General features: G+C 45.8%; 1 protein-coding gene across 2 annotated transcripts in view; it reads left to right on the top strand.

Annotated features, from left to right (window-relative positions):
* Positions 1-573: 573 nt before the first annotated feature.
* DYNC1LI2 (dynein cytoplasmic 1 light intermediate chain 2) overlaps positions 574-15,979 on the top strand; it is a 30,856-nt gene continuing 15,450 nt past the window's right edge. Inside the window, exons 1-4 of one of the 2 annotated variants that reach the window (XR_010124477.1) lie at positions 574-877; positions 1,012-1,085; positions 3,053-3,169; positions 9,655-9,885. Coding sequence is in view for 1 of the 2 variants with exons in the window: in XM_054453800.2 (XP_054309775.1) it covers positions 771-877; positions 1,012-1,085; positions 3,053-3,169; positions 9,655-9,885 (529 nt within the window). In the remaining variant the exon portion in view is untranslated. The remainder of the gene's footprint in view (positions 878-1,011; positions 1,086-3,052; positions 3,170-9,654; positions 9,886-15,979) is intronic. The other variant, XM_054453800.2, reaches the window with a different exon arrangement.

Here is a 15,979-nt window from a genome sequence, read left to right as displayed (position 1 = left end):
ATGTTAATAAAGCAAACCAAGTGTATTATGCACTACGGTCAAGAGCACTACCTCACAGTCTTTAGTCTTCGGAGGAGGAGGGGGAAAAGCAGGATATTTATGAGGATTCTGGGATCTTCCTTATGGCTAGTCTTTCAATGCAGGGCTTGAGTAGGGTTAGGCCAAGTTCATGATATAATGGTCCAAGGTTGGGGAATAAATTAGAAGTACCGAATGTTATCTTCTAGCCTTGGGTCCTTGGGTGGGTTTCTTAAATTTTTTGAGCTTCAGGTTCCTCATCTGTGAAAGGGTTAGATAAGATTCAGTGAGATAATGTGTGACTCTGGCACATAGTGAGCTCTAGATAAATGGCGCTTTTGTGTCCATTAGTCTCATTCCCAAAGCCTAGGCTTTCGGGTCAGTCATCCGGCTGCCCGGCGACTGCACAGGAGAATCGGCGAGCGTAGCGGGGCGCTGCGCTGCGCCCCTCAGCCGGCAGAGGCCGCCAGCGCGCCCTTGGTCCGGACGGTGCCCGCCCCTGCCACCGCCTCCCCGCGCATGGCTGCCCCGGCGGCTGCCTGACCGCCGCCCGCCACCTCGGCGGACTCGCAAGCCGTGGGAGCCCGTGGCCATCGCAGACCTAGAGGACACGTTGGGCGGCGCAGTCGCCGCGGGAAGGTCGGCGGGCGGCGCGGCGCGGGGAACGGCGAGCGGGGGGCGGCCCGGCCCGGGTCCTCGCGGGTCCTCGGCGGGCCCGGGGGAGGGCCCTCTTTGTGGCTGCAGTTGGCAAGATGGCGCCGGTGGGGGTGGAGAAGAAGCTGCTGCTAGGTCCCAACGGGCCCGCGGTGGCGGCCGCCGGCGACCTGACCAGTGAGGAGGAGGAAGGCCAGAGCCTATGGTGAGGCCGCGGGCGGTCGGGCCGGGCCGTGGGGGGCGCGGCCTCTGGGCCGGACCGTCGGACACAGGGGCCGTCGCGAGCCGGGCCATCCCAGCCCGGCCCGGGGCTGACCACTCTTGCCATTGTCGCCACAGGTCCTCCATTCTGAGCGAAGTGTCCACCCGCGCCAGGTCCAAGCTGCCGTCCGGCAAGAACATCCTGGTCTTCGGTGAGCGCCGGCGGCGGGGCGTTGCCCCAGGTCGCTGGGGTGGGCGAGGCGGGCGCCCCTCCCACAGGTCCCCGCTTTCCCCTTTCCAGTTGCTTGCCCGCAGCCTGGCGGGAAAGGGACCGTCGGCCCTGGCCGGGCAGCTGGAGAGTGGCCAAGCTTCCCGCGCATGAGGGTGGTATGCGGCCTTCTTTGGAGAGCCTAGTGGTGCTTTGGGGTTGTCGGCACATTGTTTCAGTCACTTGGCCTTCTATGCCTTCATTGCCTCGACGGTTACCAAATTGAGGTCGTGGAGAGGGGAAGCTAGTAGATGAGGTTAGATGGAGAAGGTGGGAGAACGAGGTTACCTGGGCTCGGAGCTGTGGGGAAATGACCACGGGAGCCTTCTTTGAGCCTCATCAGTAGTGCATAGTCCGAGGTTTTAGGGAGTTTGCAGAGGACAGAGAGTCAGCACTGGGGACGTTTCCTGCATTATGCCAGCCCTCACTGCTAGGTTACCTGAGTCAGGTCCCTTACTCCCTCTGGCCTCACTCTCCTCAAGTGAGGGAGTTTGGGTGCATTCACACAGCAAGTCCATTTGTTGCTTGGGACCTGTGAGCTGGGCACTGGCTCAGCATAGGCGACTCTTAAACACTATAGAAGAATCTCAGTCTGGTGGAAGACAGATGTATTGGTGATTGCATTGCACCATGCCGATTATTGTGGAAGCATTACACTGCTTAGAGCTGTTGAAGGAGGATGATTTGGGGGTTGAGTATTTTGCAGAAAAGTGTCAGTATGCAGGGACACAGATGACAAGAGGGTGTGGGGTTTGGAAACTGCTAGAAGCGCCTTGTGGTTGGTGGCTGCTAAGGTAAGTTGGGGGCAGATTGTGGGAAGGCTGAAGAGTTAATGCTGTTTCCTGAAGTTCTCTGATTTTCAAAGGCCTTTTATTTCACCTCCATCCCCCAATTCTCATGGGAATCACTGCCTTGATAGTTTTCCTACTGTTAGAAGAGAATGTGTGACCTTCCTCAGGAATTGACTGTGGTAGGTAATACCGGACCCTTAGAGATCTTCAAGAAGTGGGGGATCAAGATCACCAGATCTGAGTTTTAGAAAGAACACTGCCTGCAGAGGGACAGTAGCTCAAAATGAGCAGGTACTGAAGTCAGGCTGACAGGTACTTACCTTGGTCTGGATGCAGAGGGCCTGAATAAGGTAGAGGCATTGGAGATGGAGAGGAGGTCTTTGATTTGTGGACTGACTGACTGACTTTCAATTCTCATGTTCTGTAATTCCATATTATTAAATGCCAGAAGTGCCTAGGAATGTTTGGCGATGGTTCTCCTTGATGTTTAAGGATCCGGGGAGAGGGGGTGTTGTTTGGGTGGAGGGAGATGAAGAAGTGCTTAATAATTAACTGAGATTGTACTAAAGAGTTTTGCTAGGTCTATAATTATTTTCGTCAGTTTCTTAGCCTTCAGAATGTTTGTGAAGGAGATGTACTAAAATCAAAAGTGAATAACTTCCATTCGTCACCATTGTGAAGCAGGATCAGACTTTTTTTAGTTCACAGTACCTGGACTTTTAGGTTAATTGTATCATATTTTGAAGATTTCTTGTTTTTCTTGTGGTGAAAGTTTTTCTCATGAGAAACTAACCCTACCTTTTACTTTCACTTCTCCAAATGCATGTCTTATAAATTATAGATAGGGCCTGTGGACCTGCCTCATTATTTCCCTTGTGAAGTAAGGATAACTGCAGTAGAATGTCATTTTAGATCTTGGAATTTGCTGCCTTTACCACCCTCTCCTCCCCACCCTCCCAACCACTCTTCCAGCAGAGTCCTTTGTTTATGAAAGCAGGTGAGACTTCAACAGCAGACTTTGCATGAAATTCTTAGTTGCTCCTTGTCATGTGAGTGTCATGCCTCCCCATCCTTGCCCGGAATAAACAGTACACCTTTGTCTTGCAAACATCCTTTGTAGGTGAAGATGGTTCTGGTAAAACAACCCTCATGACTAAACTACAAGGAGCTGAGCATGGCAAAAAAGGAAGAGGCCTAGAATATCTCTACCTCAGCGTCCATGATGAGGACCGAGACGGTGAGTGAAGCATTGATCCCATGGTAAGGGGGTGTATGCAGGACTCTGACTGCTTCCTTGGGTGCAGTTCCTGCAACATGGCCAGGCATTCTCAGTTTTCTGTTTGATTCTCAGAGAGTTAATCACAGAATAGATGAAGTACGTATCTTTTGCAGGACTTAACCCCCTTTATACAGTGTGTTAGCAAAATTGGGGAATGGGACACTTAGCTGTTGCTCTGGCTAGCCTGCCTTTAAAAAGAGATACTGAAGAAAATTTTTACTTACCCATAAAGGTGATAAGAAAGATTTTTTAAAGCTTTGGAGTTTTATATGAGAGAAATGCTTGGCTGTCCTGGGGACCATTGTTACTCTGCCTGGTTCTAGTAGAGAATCAGAAGTTGGTGTGGTTTAGAGTGTAACAATTTAACATATGTTAATAGGAGAGTTTCCTGAATCTCTTTGTGACAGTTTAGAAATGGTAATTTCTGCCGGATTTGGTGACTCCTGCCATAATCGCAGCTACTCAGGAGGCTGAGGTGGGAGGATCACTTGAAGCCAGGAGTTGGGGACTGCAGTGAGCTGTGTTATACACTCAAGCCTGGATGACAGAGCGAGACCATCTCTGTTTTTTAAAAAAGAAAGAATGAAAGAAATGCCCATTTTCTGTGTTTCTTCTGGTAGAGGAGTAGATGCTCAGAGGTGGTAATATTCTTTAATTCCTTATCTTTAAAACGTGAGTAGTAATAGTTTCTGCTTAGGATGATTAAAAGCACATGATAAACATTCTTATAAGGATTACATATAATTTAAAAATGTTTTCTTACAAGTGTAATTGTGAGTTGGAGTAATGGTTTTGGGTTACAACTGCTCAGTAATGCCTCCTTTATAATGTTTTGGTTTTATGTTAGATCTTTTTTTTTTTTTTTTTTTTTTTTTTTTGTTTGAGACAGGGTTTTACTCTGTCACCCAGGCTGAAGTGCAGTGGCTGAGTCTCAGCTCATTGCAACCTCTGCCTCCCAGCCTCGGGTCATCCTTACACCTCAGCCTCCTAAGTAGCTGGGACTATAGGTGTGTGCCACCACACCCGGCTAATTTTCGTACAGATGGGGTTTCACTATGTTGCTCAGGCTGGTCTCGAACTCCTGAGCTCAAGCAGTCCGCTCGCCTCAGCCTCTCAAAGTGCTGGGATTACAGGCATGAACCACTGCACCCAGCCTATGTTAGATCTTTTCAATGATTCGAAAATAAATAACCATTGGTACCTAGGTTGGTTGGTTTGTTTTTTTGGTAGAAAAGTTATCTGTATAACCTAAAGATGAAGTGTATTCACTAAATTACTTTCTTTAGGGCAGGCGTGGTGGCTGACGTCTGTAATCCTAGCACTTTGGGAGGCTGAGGCAGGTGGATCACTTGGGATCAGGAGTTCAAGACCAGCTTGGTCAACTTAGTGAAACCCCATCTCTACTAACAATACAAAACATTAGCCAGGCATGGTGGTGCATGCCTGTAGCCCCAGCTACTCTGGAGGCTGAGGCATGAAAATCGCTTGAACCCAGGAGGTGGAGGTTGCAGTGAGCCGAGATTACACCACTGCACTCCAGCCTAGGCGATAAAACGAGACTCCATCTTAAAAAAAAAAAAAAAAAAAAATTACTTTCTTTGTATTTGCCTTTACTCATTTAAACAGTAAAGATTATGATGTATGGGCAATTATATAATGAGGGCGGGTCCTTTCCAGCACTGTAATTCTACCATCTCCAAGAGCTGTTTAGTAGAGGGCATGGGTGGCTGGGCGCGGTGGCTCACGCCTGTAATCCCAGCACTTTGGGAGGCTGAGGCAGGCAGATCACCTGAGGTCCATTTGAGACCAGCCTGGCCAACATGGTGAAACCCCATTTCTACTAAAAATACAAAAATTAGCCAGACATGGTGGCACACACCTGTAATCCCAGCTACCCAGGAGGCTGAGGCAGGAGAATCGCTTCAACCTGGGAGGCAGAGGTTGCAGTGACCGAGATTGTGCCACTGCACTCCAGCCTGGGCAACAGAGTAAGACTCCATCTCAAAAAAAAAAAAAATGTTGAGGGCATGGGTAAGAGTCTCTTGTGTAAGAAGGACAGAGGCATTTGGGTACTCATCTAGGCCCACTGGAGTCTGTACATACAGGGCTGCTGAGCCTTGCCAGAGGATCTCACATGTCATGAGTCTTTTGCTTCCTGTCTTTTGGACAGCGTGGTTACTGTGGAAAGAGCTGTGGCTTTGGAGCCAGGCAGAACTGGTTCAGAATGCCATGCCTGTAGTCAGTAGTTGTGTGGCTTTGGGTAACTAACTTAACCACTCTGTACTTGAGTTTCCTCATTTGTAGAATGGGGTAATGGTGCCTATACAAAATGTTACACCTGATGTGTAACAGTGCTTGAGACATGGTGATAGCTCTAGTACCCTTTTGTTTCTTTTGAAAGTGTAAAACATGTTGTAGGTAATCTGTGAATCTCTATAGCCTCTTCTGTTTCAAGATACCGTAAGCATATTTCATGCCAGAGCATCGTGTTGACCACATTTATTTGCCTTTAAGTATATTTTAACTTATATACAGATTTTTTTAAAGTTACCTTAAAAACTTCTTGGTCTCTGCATTTATTGGATTTTTTTAGGCCACCCGCTTGCAAGTTCCTATTTGATGGAAGAATTGCCCTTATCTGTTAATGGTATATTTTCCAGCCCTAGTCTTTCTTATTGTGTGGTGTGATTGAGTTATAAATATACACTTTGCAAGCAGTTACCCAGGTAGAGAAAATAGTCTCTGGCTTGTACCTAGCTTGTGGTAGGATGTGACATGTCAAAGGACCTCTGCCTCTAGGTTTGGGGGCATCTGTTTAATGCTACACATGGTGTGATCTCCAAGCACATGGGTGAGTTATGTGTAGTGGGCAGTGGGGAGAGAGGCTGAAAAAAGGAACCATGCCTGTGGATGGGTAGGCATTAAAACCCACAGACTTTGGGTACAGAGCAGTATTTTTGAGGACATTCACAGAACCCAAACTAAAGCCACTAAAATAGAATTTGAAAGTACTACTAGATTTAGATACTTTATACTGTTGACACAAAGTCATGAATATAAATTTTTTATAGCATGTTAATTGCTTATTCAGAAAAGGTAGTTAATAGAAGATAGGTTTTTTTTTTTTAAGTATATTTTTCTAAAAGAGGAAGATTGGGTTTTTTTGTTTGTTTTGTGTTCTTTATTTTTTTCTTTTTTTGAGACAGGGTCTGGCTCTGTCATCCAGGCTGGAGTGCAGTGGCGTTATCTCGGCCCCCTGCAACCTCCACCTCCCGAGCTCAAGCAGTTCTCCCTCCTCAGCCTCCCGAGTAGCTGGGACTACAGGTACATGCCACCAAGCCTGGCTAATTTTTGTATCTTTTGTAGAGACGGGGTTTTGCCGTGTTGCCCGGGCTGGTCCTGAACCCTTGAGCTCAAGTGATCCACCCACCTCAGCCTCCCAAAGTGCTGGGATTACAGGTGTGAGCCACCGCGCCCTGTTGGTTTTAAAGTATATGTTGGAATTTGTTGAAAAAGAAGCTAATAGGCCAGGCGCGGTGGCTCACGCCTGTAATCCCAGCACTTTGTGCGGCTGAGGTGGGCGGATCCCTTGAGCCCAGGAGTTTTCGACCAGCCTGGATAACGTGGTGAAACCCCATTTCTACTAAATATACAAAAATCAGCCAGTATGGTGGCACACAACTGTAATCCCAGCCACTCAAGAGCCTGAGGCATGAGGATCGCCTGAGCCTGGGAGGCGTGGGCTGCAGTGAGCTACACCAGTCTAGACACACCCCTACACCACACCACTCCAGTCGAGGCAACAAAGCAAAACTCATCACAAAAAGAAAAAGTATTAATAGTTAATAAAATATTTTTGATGATGGTTCTCAAGGTACTTTTATAAAAAATAGTTCTGCCGGGCACGGTGGCTCATGCCTGTAATCCCAACAAGGCTGAGGCGGGCAGATCACCACAGGTCAGGAGTTCGAGACTAGCCCAACCAACATGGTGAGACCCGGTCTCTACTAAAAATGCAAAAATTAGCTGGGTGTAGTGGTGCACTCGTGTAATCCCAGCTACTCAGAAGCTGAGGCAGGAGAATCGAAGCCTTAGAGTAGGAGATTGCAATGAGTTGAGCTTGCACCACTGCATTCCAACCTGGGTGACAGAGGGAGACTCCATCTCAAAAAATAAAAATAAATAAAAAATAGTCTCAAAGATAACTGAAAATTTCTAAAAATATATTATAAATTTGGCCGGGCGTGGTGATTCATGCCTATAATCCCAGCACTTTTGGAGGCTGAGGCGGGCAGATCACTTGAGGTCAGGAGTTCGAGACCAGCCTGGCCAACGTGGTGAAACCCCATCTGTACTAAAAATACAAAAATTAGCCAGGCGTAGTGGCACGTGCCCGTAGTCCCAGCTACTTGGGAAGCTGAGGCAGGAGAATCGTTTGAACCTGGGCGGCAGGGAGGGGTGGCGGCGGTTGCAGTGAGCCCATATCGTGCCACTACACTCCAGCTTGGGTGATAGAGTGAGACTCCATCTCAAATAAATGAATAAATTTGGAGAATTGTCTTTGGCAGTTAGATCATCCTGGTATTCATTTGGAACCACGTTTCATTAAATCTTAGCACTTGCACATTTGTGTGAATATATTTTAATAGAAAACAAAAAATATATACAAAGTAGAGAGTAGTGTCATGAGCCATACTGTACTTGTCACCTTGCTTCAACAATTACCAGTTCTGGCTGGGCGCACTGGCTCAGGCCTGTAATCCCAGCACTTTAGAAGGCCGAGGCAGGAACATTGCTTGAGCCTAGGAGTTCGAGACCAGCTTGGGCAATATCAGGAAACCCTATCTCTACAGAAAATTAAAAAATTAGCTGGGCATGGTGGCTTGTGCCTGTAGTCCCAGCTACTTGGAAGGCTGAAGTGGGCGGATCACTAGCCCAGGAAATCGAGACTGCAGTTGCCACTGCACTCCAGCCTGGGTGTCTCAGACCCTGTCTCAAAAATAAATGTACATACATACATACATACATGCATACCAGTTCTTGATCAATTTTATTTCAACTGTACTTTTACTCTTTGCTCTGTTTACTCCCCACTAGATGATTTTGAAGCAAATTTCAAATTTTTGCTCCCCACTAGATGATTTTGAAGCAAATTTCAAATTTCAAATTTTATCTATGGATACTGCCATAAGGACGTCTAAGATAAGGATTTTTTAAAAACATAACCTATTATTATAACAAAAAATTACTAATTCCCCAGTATAATTAGGCATCTGGTAATTCATATCTCAATTTATGTAAGTGATGATTTTATCTTCACATTTAAATACAAAGGTACTGTCTCTCTGGCATCCTTTATAGTATGTGAATGCATTGTTTAGTGTGACCAACACAAGGAGGGCTTGTTTAAACATAGGCTCTTCAGCATAGCTCACTGCTTCACTGATTGCTGTTATCTTAGGATGATGGATTATTTAGGTTGTGGCACAGTTGACCAGTGAACATTAGTATCTTTTGGTTCTTATTGAAAGCTAAGATACTCTCACTCTTTTTTTTTTTTTTTTTTTTTGTGACCGAGTCTCACTCTGTCATGCAGGCTGGAGTGCAGTGGCACGATCTCGACTCACTGCAACCTCTGCCTCCCGGGTTCAGGTGATTCTCCTGCCTCAGCCTCCCAAGTGCTGGGATTACAGGCGCCTGCCACCATGCCCAGCTACATTTTGTATTTTTAATAGAGACGGGTTTCACCATGCTGGCCAGGCCGATCTTGAACTCCCGACCTCGTGATCTGCTCGCCTCAGCCTCCCAAAGTGCGGGGATTACAGGCGTGAGCCACCGCGCCGGGTCTGCTACCCTCACTCTTTACTTCATAGACATTTTGGAAACCTTTTTAGGTGTGAACACTTCCTATATTACTGTAGTTTTTGTTTGTTTGTTTGGTTTTTTTTTTGAGACGGACTCTCATTCTGTCGCCCAGGCTGGAGTGCATTGGCACAATCTCAGCTCATCGCAACCTCTACTTCCTGGGTTCAAGCAATTCTCCTGCCTCAGCCTCCTAAGTAGCCGGGATTACAGGCGAGTGTCACGATGCCCGGCTAATTTGTTTTGTACTTTTAGTAGAGATGGGGTTTTGCCATGTTGGCCAGGCTGGTCTTGAACCCCTGACCTCAAGTGATCCACCTGCCTCAGCCTCTCAAAGTGTTGAGATTACAGGTGTGAGCCACCATGCCTGGACCCTATATTACTGTAGTTTTAAAGGCACCAGGACCAAGGATTGCTGTCTACTGAGCACTTGGGCACTTTTTGGTTTGGATTTCCAAATTTTGCATTCTGTTTAGAATTCATAGCTGTCACCTTCAAGATCTTCCTGATGTGTCTGTTTCTACAGCTGTGCTGATGGTCACTGTCAGGTGGTAACTAGCTTCATTCACTTCTTTTCTCAGATCACACGCGCTGCAATGTGTGGATTCTGGATGGAGACTTGTACCACAAAGGCCTGCTGAAATTTGCAGTTTCTGCTGAATCCTTGCCAGAGACCCTCGTCATTTTTGTTGCAGACATGTCTAGACCTTGGACTGTGATGGAATCTCTGCAGAAATGGGCTAGTGTTTTACGTGAGCACATTGATAAAATGAAAATTCCACCAGAAAAAATGAGGGAGCTGGAACGGAAGTGTGAGTAAAATATAATTTTCTTAATTGGGAAATCCACTAGTCTCTTTAGATGGTTCAAATCACTTTCCTTTTCCCAATCCTAGAGGCTTCCCTTCCTTCGTGGTTTTGTTTTGTTTGCACCATTTATTTCAGAGTTCCTCTTGTAAACTCAGTAGTCAAAAGTATTCAAAGCAGTCTTTAACTCAAGTGTCACAAGTTGAAGAAAACAAATCAATATTTATTATCTTCACTGGTTTCCGTTTCACATAAGAGTTCTTCTCTCACTCCCTAAAATGTGTTAAGTTCTGTGGATCTCTGTGCCTTTCTGTTACTCTCTGTCTGCTGAGTTAACATCAGAGGATGTGAGGGTTTGCTGTGGTCTCTGCAGCTTGAGTTCACTGCCCTGGAATTCCATTAAGGCCCTGTGGACCCTCATGTTGGCAGGCTTAGAGGAAGTCCTAAAAAAGACAAAGCTTTTAGCTCCTTAGTTCATTTTGGAATCCAGCAAAATATGATTTTAGTTAGAAATAGGAGAGTCTTTTTTTTTTTTTTTTTTTTTTTGTAATTAACATGAAAGGTTATTTTAAGACTAAGGACATCCAAGCCCTTTTGACAACAAAGAACTTTCAAATTAAAGGAAGTTTGTTTGGGTTTTTTTTCCCTTAATGTGGTTCAGAAGCTTGTTTTTCCTTTCCCTTGCTTCTGTGCAGTTACATCATCTTCTGTCCACTTGCCAGGGAAATGGGAGGGGCAGGGGCTGGAGCCATGGCAGCAGCAGCAGCCATCCTGGCCAGGGCAAGCTTGACCCAGCCTGGCGTATTTCCACAGGATGACATCACCTCCTCTGGTGAATTAATGAGGGCTTCTCGGGCATGGCACATGGGATCTTCACACTTACTGGCAAAATGGTTCAGAAATTTTGATGCGCTTTTTAAATCAAGTTTCTCGCAGTGTGTTTTCTGTCCCGTACTTCATCTTGCTTCTGTCCCACGTTGGCTAAAACAATGAGTTTAACATTGCATTCTTCGGTTTGTTGTGCATGTATATATTTCCCTGGTCACCCTCATGTGTACCACTGTGATTGTTATGCAGCTCAGCTCATGTGTCTTCAACCACTGACCTTTCTAGATAATGCCTCTTTTTCCCTGAAATAGAGCCCTTAAGGACAACTTCTCTGAATAGTTCTGAGTCTGAAGACCTGCTTTTATCCACTGCACAGACAGCTTTGTACCCAGATGAGTGGGCTAATGCACTGGCGACTTCACTTCTCTGAAGCTGTTTTCTTAGAGTGATAACCTTGTAGAGATCTGTTAAGACAGAAAAGAGAGAGATTGAGCCAATATTGTTTTTTCCCAGATAGGGAAAGTGTCTGCCCTATACTGTTCCAGGTACCAGCTACTGTTCTAGGTGCTGGAGACACAGTAAATAAAATGCCTGCTTCTGGGGAGCTTAAATTTCCATGAAACACTGAATTTATTTTGTGATTTAGTCATTGATGGCTGTTATTTAGGATTAGATTCAGCTGCATGTGACATAAAACCTGAGATAACATAATGGCTTAAACAAGACTGAGGGTTATTTCTCTCCCGTAAATGAAATCTAGAGGTGTACGTAGTTGAGGACTGGAAATTAGAGCCCTGGGAAGACAGCTGGAGGACCTTGCTCCTTTGTGCTTACTGCTTTGTCATTTCTAGGGTGTGGTTCTCTTCCTCCTGACAGAGAGCTTTAACCTTCACATCAGTCGGCAGGATGTGTTCCAGTCAGCAGGATGGAGGAAGAGAAATGCAGGGCTGCAGGGGCTGCTGCCTCTTAAGGAGGCTGGGAAATGTAATCTTTACTTTGGGTTGCCATGTGTTCTAAATATCAAAGTTCAGTTTGGTTGTAAGGAGGAAGAGGAGAGAGGACACCGTAGGGCAGCTAGCAATTGCTGGAACCATGTCTCATGACTCTGGTTGGTTTTCCGTTGGCCTGTCTGCCGTCACCACCCCTTCTCAGGTGTTTGGAATGGTAGCCATGTCTTTGTGTTGTATGTTGGAGGAGCCTTTGTTAGTACTGGGTTTAGGTTACATTTTAATAAAGCAGTTGGCTATCCTCTTGCCCAGAGGACTCTTGCTTTCCAGATTAATTGGACTCTAGATATTATATGGAATGAGTGAAGGGCTGTTATTCAACCTGGTTTCCAGTCCAACACCAGTCTCCAGTCTTAAGATTTTGGAAAGCTGCTCCATGGCTGGCCAGTCTCTTTTAGGGTTAGGTTCCCAGTGGTTTTGTGTCTGTGGCAGCGGTTTGGCTGCAGGGATCATCTGAGTGAGAGGGAAAGCATCCCCTATAGCCACCAGAAGGTGGCGCTTTTTTTGTACTTTAGTCTTCTCTTTCTTGTTTTATATCTGGGGCTTTTCTTATGCTTATGTAGGACTATGGGGTCTTCTCAGGACTGTGAAACCAATACATGAGGTAGGAGGGAAAAGTTGAGAGAGAAGCAGCAGCAGCAGTGAAGATGCTCTGTGATCTTCTTGTACCCACTCCCATCTGATTCCAAAGGGAAGCCCCAAGTGGGCTGATGTCCCCTGCTGTGAAATACTCACCATCTCACCATCTGGAGAGAAATTGTTAACACTGCAGTATGTGTATACCCAAGAAAAAATGCACGTTTTACTATCCAACTTACATAGTCCTTCCTCTTTTTAATACTCCCTTTTCACTCACGTTATGTACATTTGCTCTGCTTTCCAAATTGCTTTCTAAAATGCTAAGTTGGCCAGGCGCAGTGGCTCAATGCCTGTAACCCCAGCACTTTGGGAAGCTGAAGTGGGCCAATTGGTTGAGCCCAAGAGTTTGACACCAGCCTGGGCAACATGGCGAAACCCCGTCTCTACAAAAATTTAGCCAGTCATGGTGGTACATGCCTGTAGTCCCGGCTACTTGGAGGCAGACAAATTGATTGAGCCCAGCAAGTCGAGGCTGCAGTGAGCCATGATTGTGCCACTGCCCTGCAGCCTGGGCAACAGAGCCAAGACCCTATCTCAAAAAAAATTAAATAAAATAAAATGCTAAGTTATTTAAAAATATGAATTTCCTATTGTTGTTGGGCAGCCACAATTAAGTCATTCCTTTAGAGCGTGAATAATCTAGGGCTTCTGAACTATTTTGTCCTCATGGCACAGGTAAAATACAGCAGAAAAGTTTACAGTGCACGAGGTAATGGGGTGGAGGTTCGTGGAGCCAGCTGTCTGAGCTGCCTGCCTCCACCTTCCAACCGTAGCTTAGCTCACCTGTGAGCCTTTCCAGGCTCTGTGCTTCTCACTGTCTGGGAAGCCCTAGTTGAGTGCCTCATGAGATCTTGGGGCATTAGATCTTGCCCGGTTAAGCCATTGTATATTTTATTGATTTGAAGATTTGTTAAAAGTGCTTTTAAAGAGAAAAATGAGAATATTTGATTCCTTTAAAGACCCTTCAGCAACCACATGGAGTTCTTCTCTGTTTTTATCCAAAATGGAGTAAAGGTTACTTGACTAGATTATTTATATTGACGGTGAAGTATTTTTTTGTGTGTGTGTGTGTTTTGTTTTTTTGTTTTTTGTTTTTTGTTTTTTTGAGACAGAGTCTCACTGTCACCCAGCCTAGAGTGCACTGGCACGATTTTGGCTCACTGCAACCTCCACCTCCTGGGTTCAAGTGATTGTCCTGCCTCAGCCTCCCAAGTAGCTGGGATTACAGGTGCCCGCCACCATGCCTGGCTAATTTTTGTATTTTTAGTAGAGACAAGGTTTCACCATGTTGGCCAGGCTGGTCTCAAACTCCTGATCTCATGATCCACCCACCTTGGCCTACCAGAGTTCTGGGATTACAGACATAAGCCACCGCGTTTAGCCTGACAGTGAAGGTATATGAATGAGCTTAATTAAAGAGATGCTGTATGCCGGGCGCTGTGGCTCACGCCTGTAATCCCAGCACTTTGGGAGGCTGAGGTAGGTGGATCACAAGGTCAGGAGTTCAAGATCAGCCTGGCCAAGATGGTGAAACCCTGTCTCTACTAAAAATACAAAACAAAATTAGCCGGGCGTGGTGGTGGGTGCCTGTAATCCCAGCTACTCAGGAGGCTGAGGCAGAGAATTACTTAAACCCAGGAGGTGGAGGATGCAGTGAGCCGAGATTGTGCCACTGCACTCTAGCCTAGGTGACAGAGCGAAACTCCATCTCAAAAAAAAAAAAGAGATGCTGTAGAGATGAAATATCACATCTGCACTTTAGGGCTTAATCAGTTAGTTTTCAGTTTGCTCACTATTACATGAAAGACAGAGCTCTCATAATTTCAGAAGCTCATATAATAATAATGTCAAATCTTTGTAAATAAAAACTCGTGGTTTTGAAATGTTTGAAACTTGTTCTGTGGGTGAAGAGGAGCAGGCAGGACCTTTCTCTAGGTCCTCTTCAGTCCTGTTATTTGAATTTACTTAGCATGTTGGTGAGAGTAAAAGGCCTTTGATCCTTCAGTCTTACTGGACTTAGAAGGGTAGAGCTGCCTGTTTTCTTCTCTGGCTCAAGGTAGCTTTAACTGTTGCATTTTTTGTTCTCTGGCCCAACATGAGAGCCTTGAAGTGCCCACATAAAGGTGCAGAGCTGTGGGCTTTGTGGTCACTTGGCTTAACTGAGGCTCGGGCCATTGTCACCTTAATGGCCTTCCTTAGCTGGATTAGTGAACATTGTATGCCAGTAAGTGGATGTTGTACCACTGACCCTTTCTTGTGTTAGGCAGGAATAGGCCGTGAACACTGCACAAGTGACTTGGGATCCCCAAAAGATGAGACTGAGTCCACAAGAGTGAGGATAATAAGGCAATACATCTGGTACTGGGCAAGACCAGCCCGGTTACTTAGTGCTGACAAGCTTCAGCTGTGTGGAAACAGCATGTTCTTATAAAAACTCAAATTGTTTCATTAAGCTTTTTTTTTTTTTTTTTTTTTTTGAGACAGAGTCTCGCTGTGTCTTACTGCAACCTCCGACTCCCTGGTTCAAGTGAGTCTCCCGCCTCAGCCTCCCAAGTAGCTGGGATTACAGGCACGTGCTGCCACACCTAGCTAATTTTTGTATTTTTAGCAGAGACGGGGTTTCACCATGTTGGCCAGGATGGAAGCTTGTTTTTTTGTTTGTTTGTTTGTTTGTTTGTTCTGAGGTATAGTCTCACTCTGTTGCCCAGACTGGAGTACAGTGACGCAATCTTAGCTCACTGCAACCTCCACCTCCCAGGTTTAGGTGATTTTCGTGCCTTAGCACAAGTCCCCAAGTAGCTGGAACTACAGGTGCACCACCACCCCCAGCTAATTTTTGTATTTTTAGTACAGAGGGGGTTTTGCCATGTTGGCCAGGCTGGTCTCAAACTCCTGACATCAGGTGAACCACCCGCCCCGGCCTCTCAAAGTGCTGGGATTACAGGCATGAGCCACTGCGCCCAGCTCATTAGGCGTTTCTAATGAGGACTGTGATGAGTATTGTAAGTTATAGCTGTTTCTAATGGTCGGCTATGTTGAAGTTACACAGTTCAACTCTTCTGGTATTCTGAAAATGTAAGATACATAAGAAAAGTGGCTTTCTTCATGGTAAGAACTATTGAAACCTTAGTATTTTTTAAAAACCTGTTTAAGGGCCAGACATGGTGGCTCAAGACTTTAATCCCATAATCCCAGCACTTTGGAAAGCCAAGGTAGCAGGATCTCTGCAGCCCAAGAGTTTGAGACCAACCTGACAACACAGGAAGATCCCACCTCTACAAAAATTTAAAAAGTAGCTGGGCGTGGTGGCACATGCCTTTAGTCCCAGCTACTTGGGAAGCTGAAGTGGGAAGATCACTTGAGCTCAGAAGATGGTGGTATCACACCACTGCACTTCAGCCTGGGCAACAGAGCAAGACTTTTTCTCAAAAAAGAAGAAAAAAAAAACCTGTTCAGGGGTTTGGTGCAATTAAAGATGCCCAGGGGCCGCCCCGATGTTACAAAGCTCACACTGAATATGTCAGAATTGGCATTTTGTATCACCATCCCCAAATTCTTGATTTTGCAGTTGGATGTGACTGGGAAGTTTGTCACACACAACTGCCTGTGTTTTGTGCTTCTTGTTG

Source organism: Pongo pygmaeus, chromosome 18 (assembly GCF_028885625.2).
Source record: "Pongo pygmaeus isolate AG05252 chromosome 18, NHGRI_mPonPyg2-v2.0_pri, whole genome shotgun sequence".
Lineage (NCBI taxonomy): Eukaryota > Metazoa > Chordata > Mammalia > Primates > Hominidae > Pongo > Pongo pygmaeus.
This window is presented reverse-complemented; position numbering and strand designations above follow the sequence as displayed.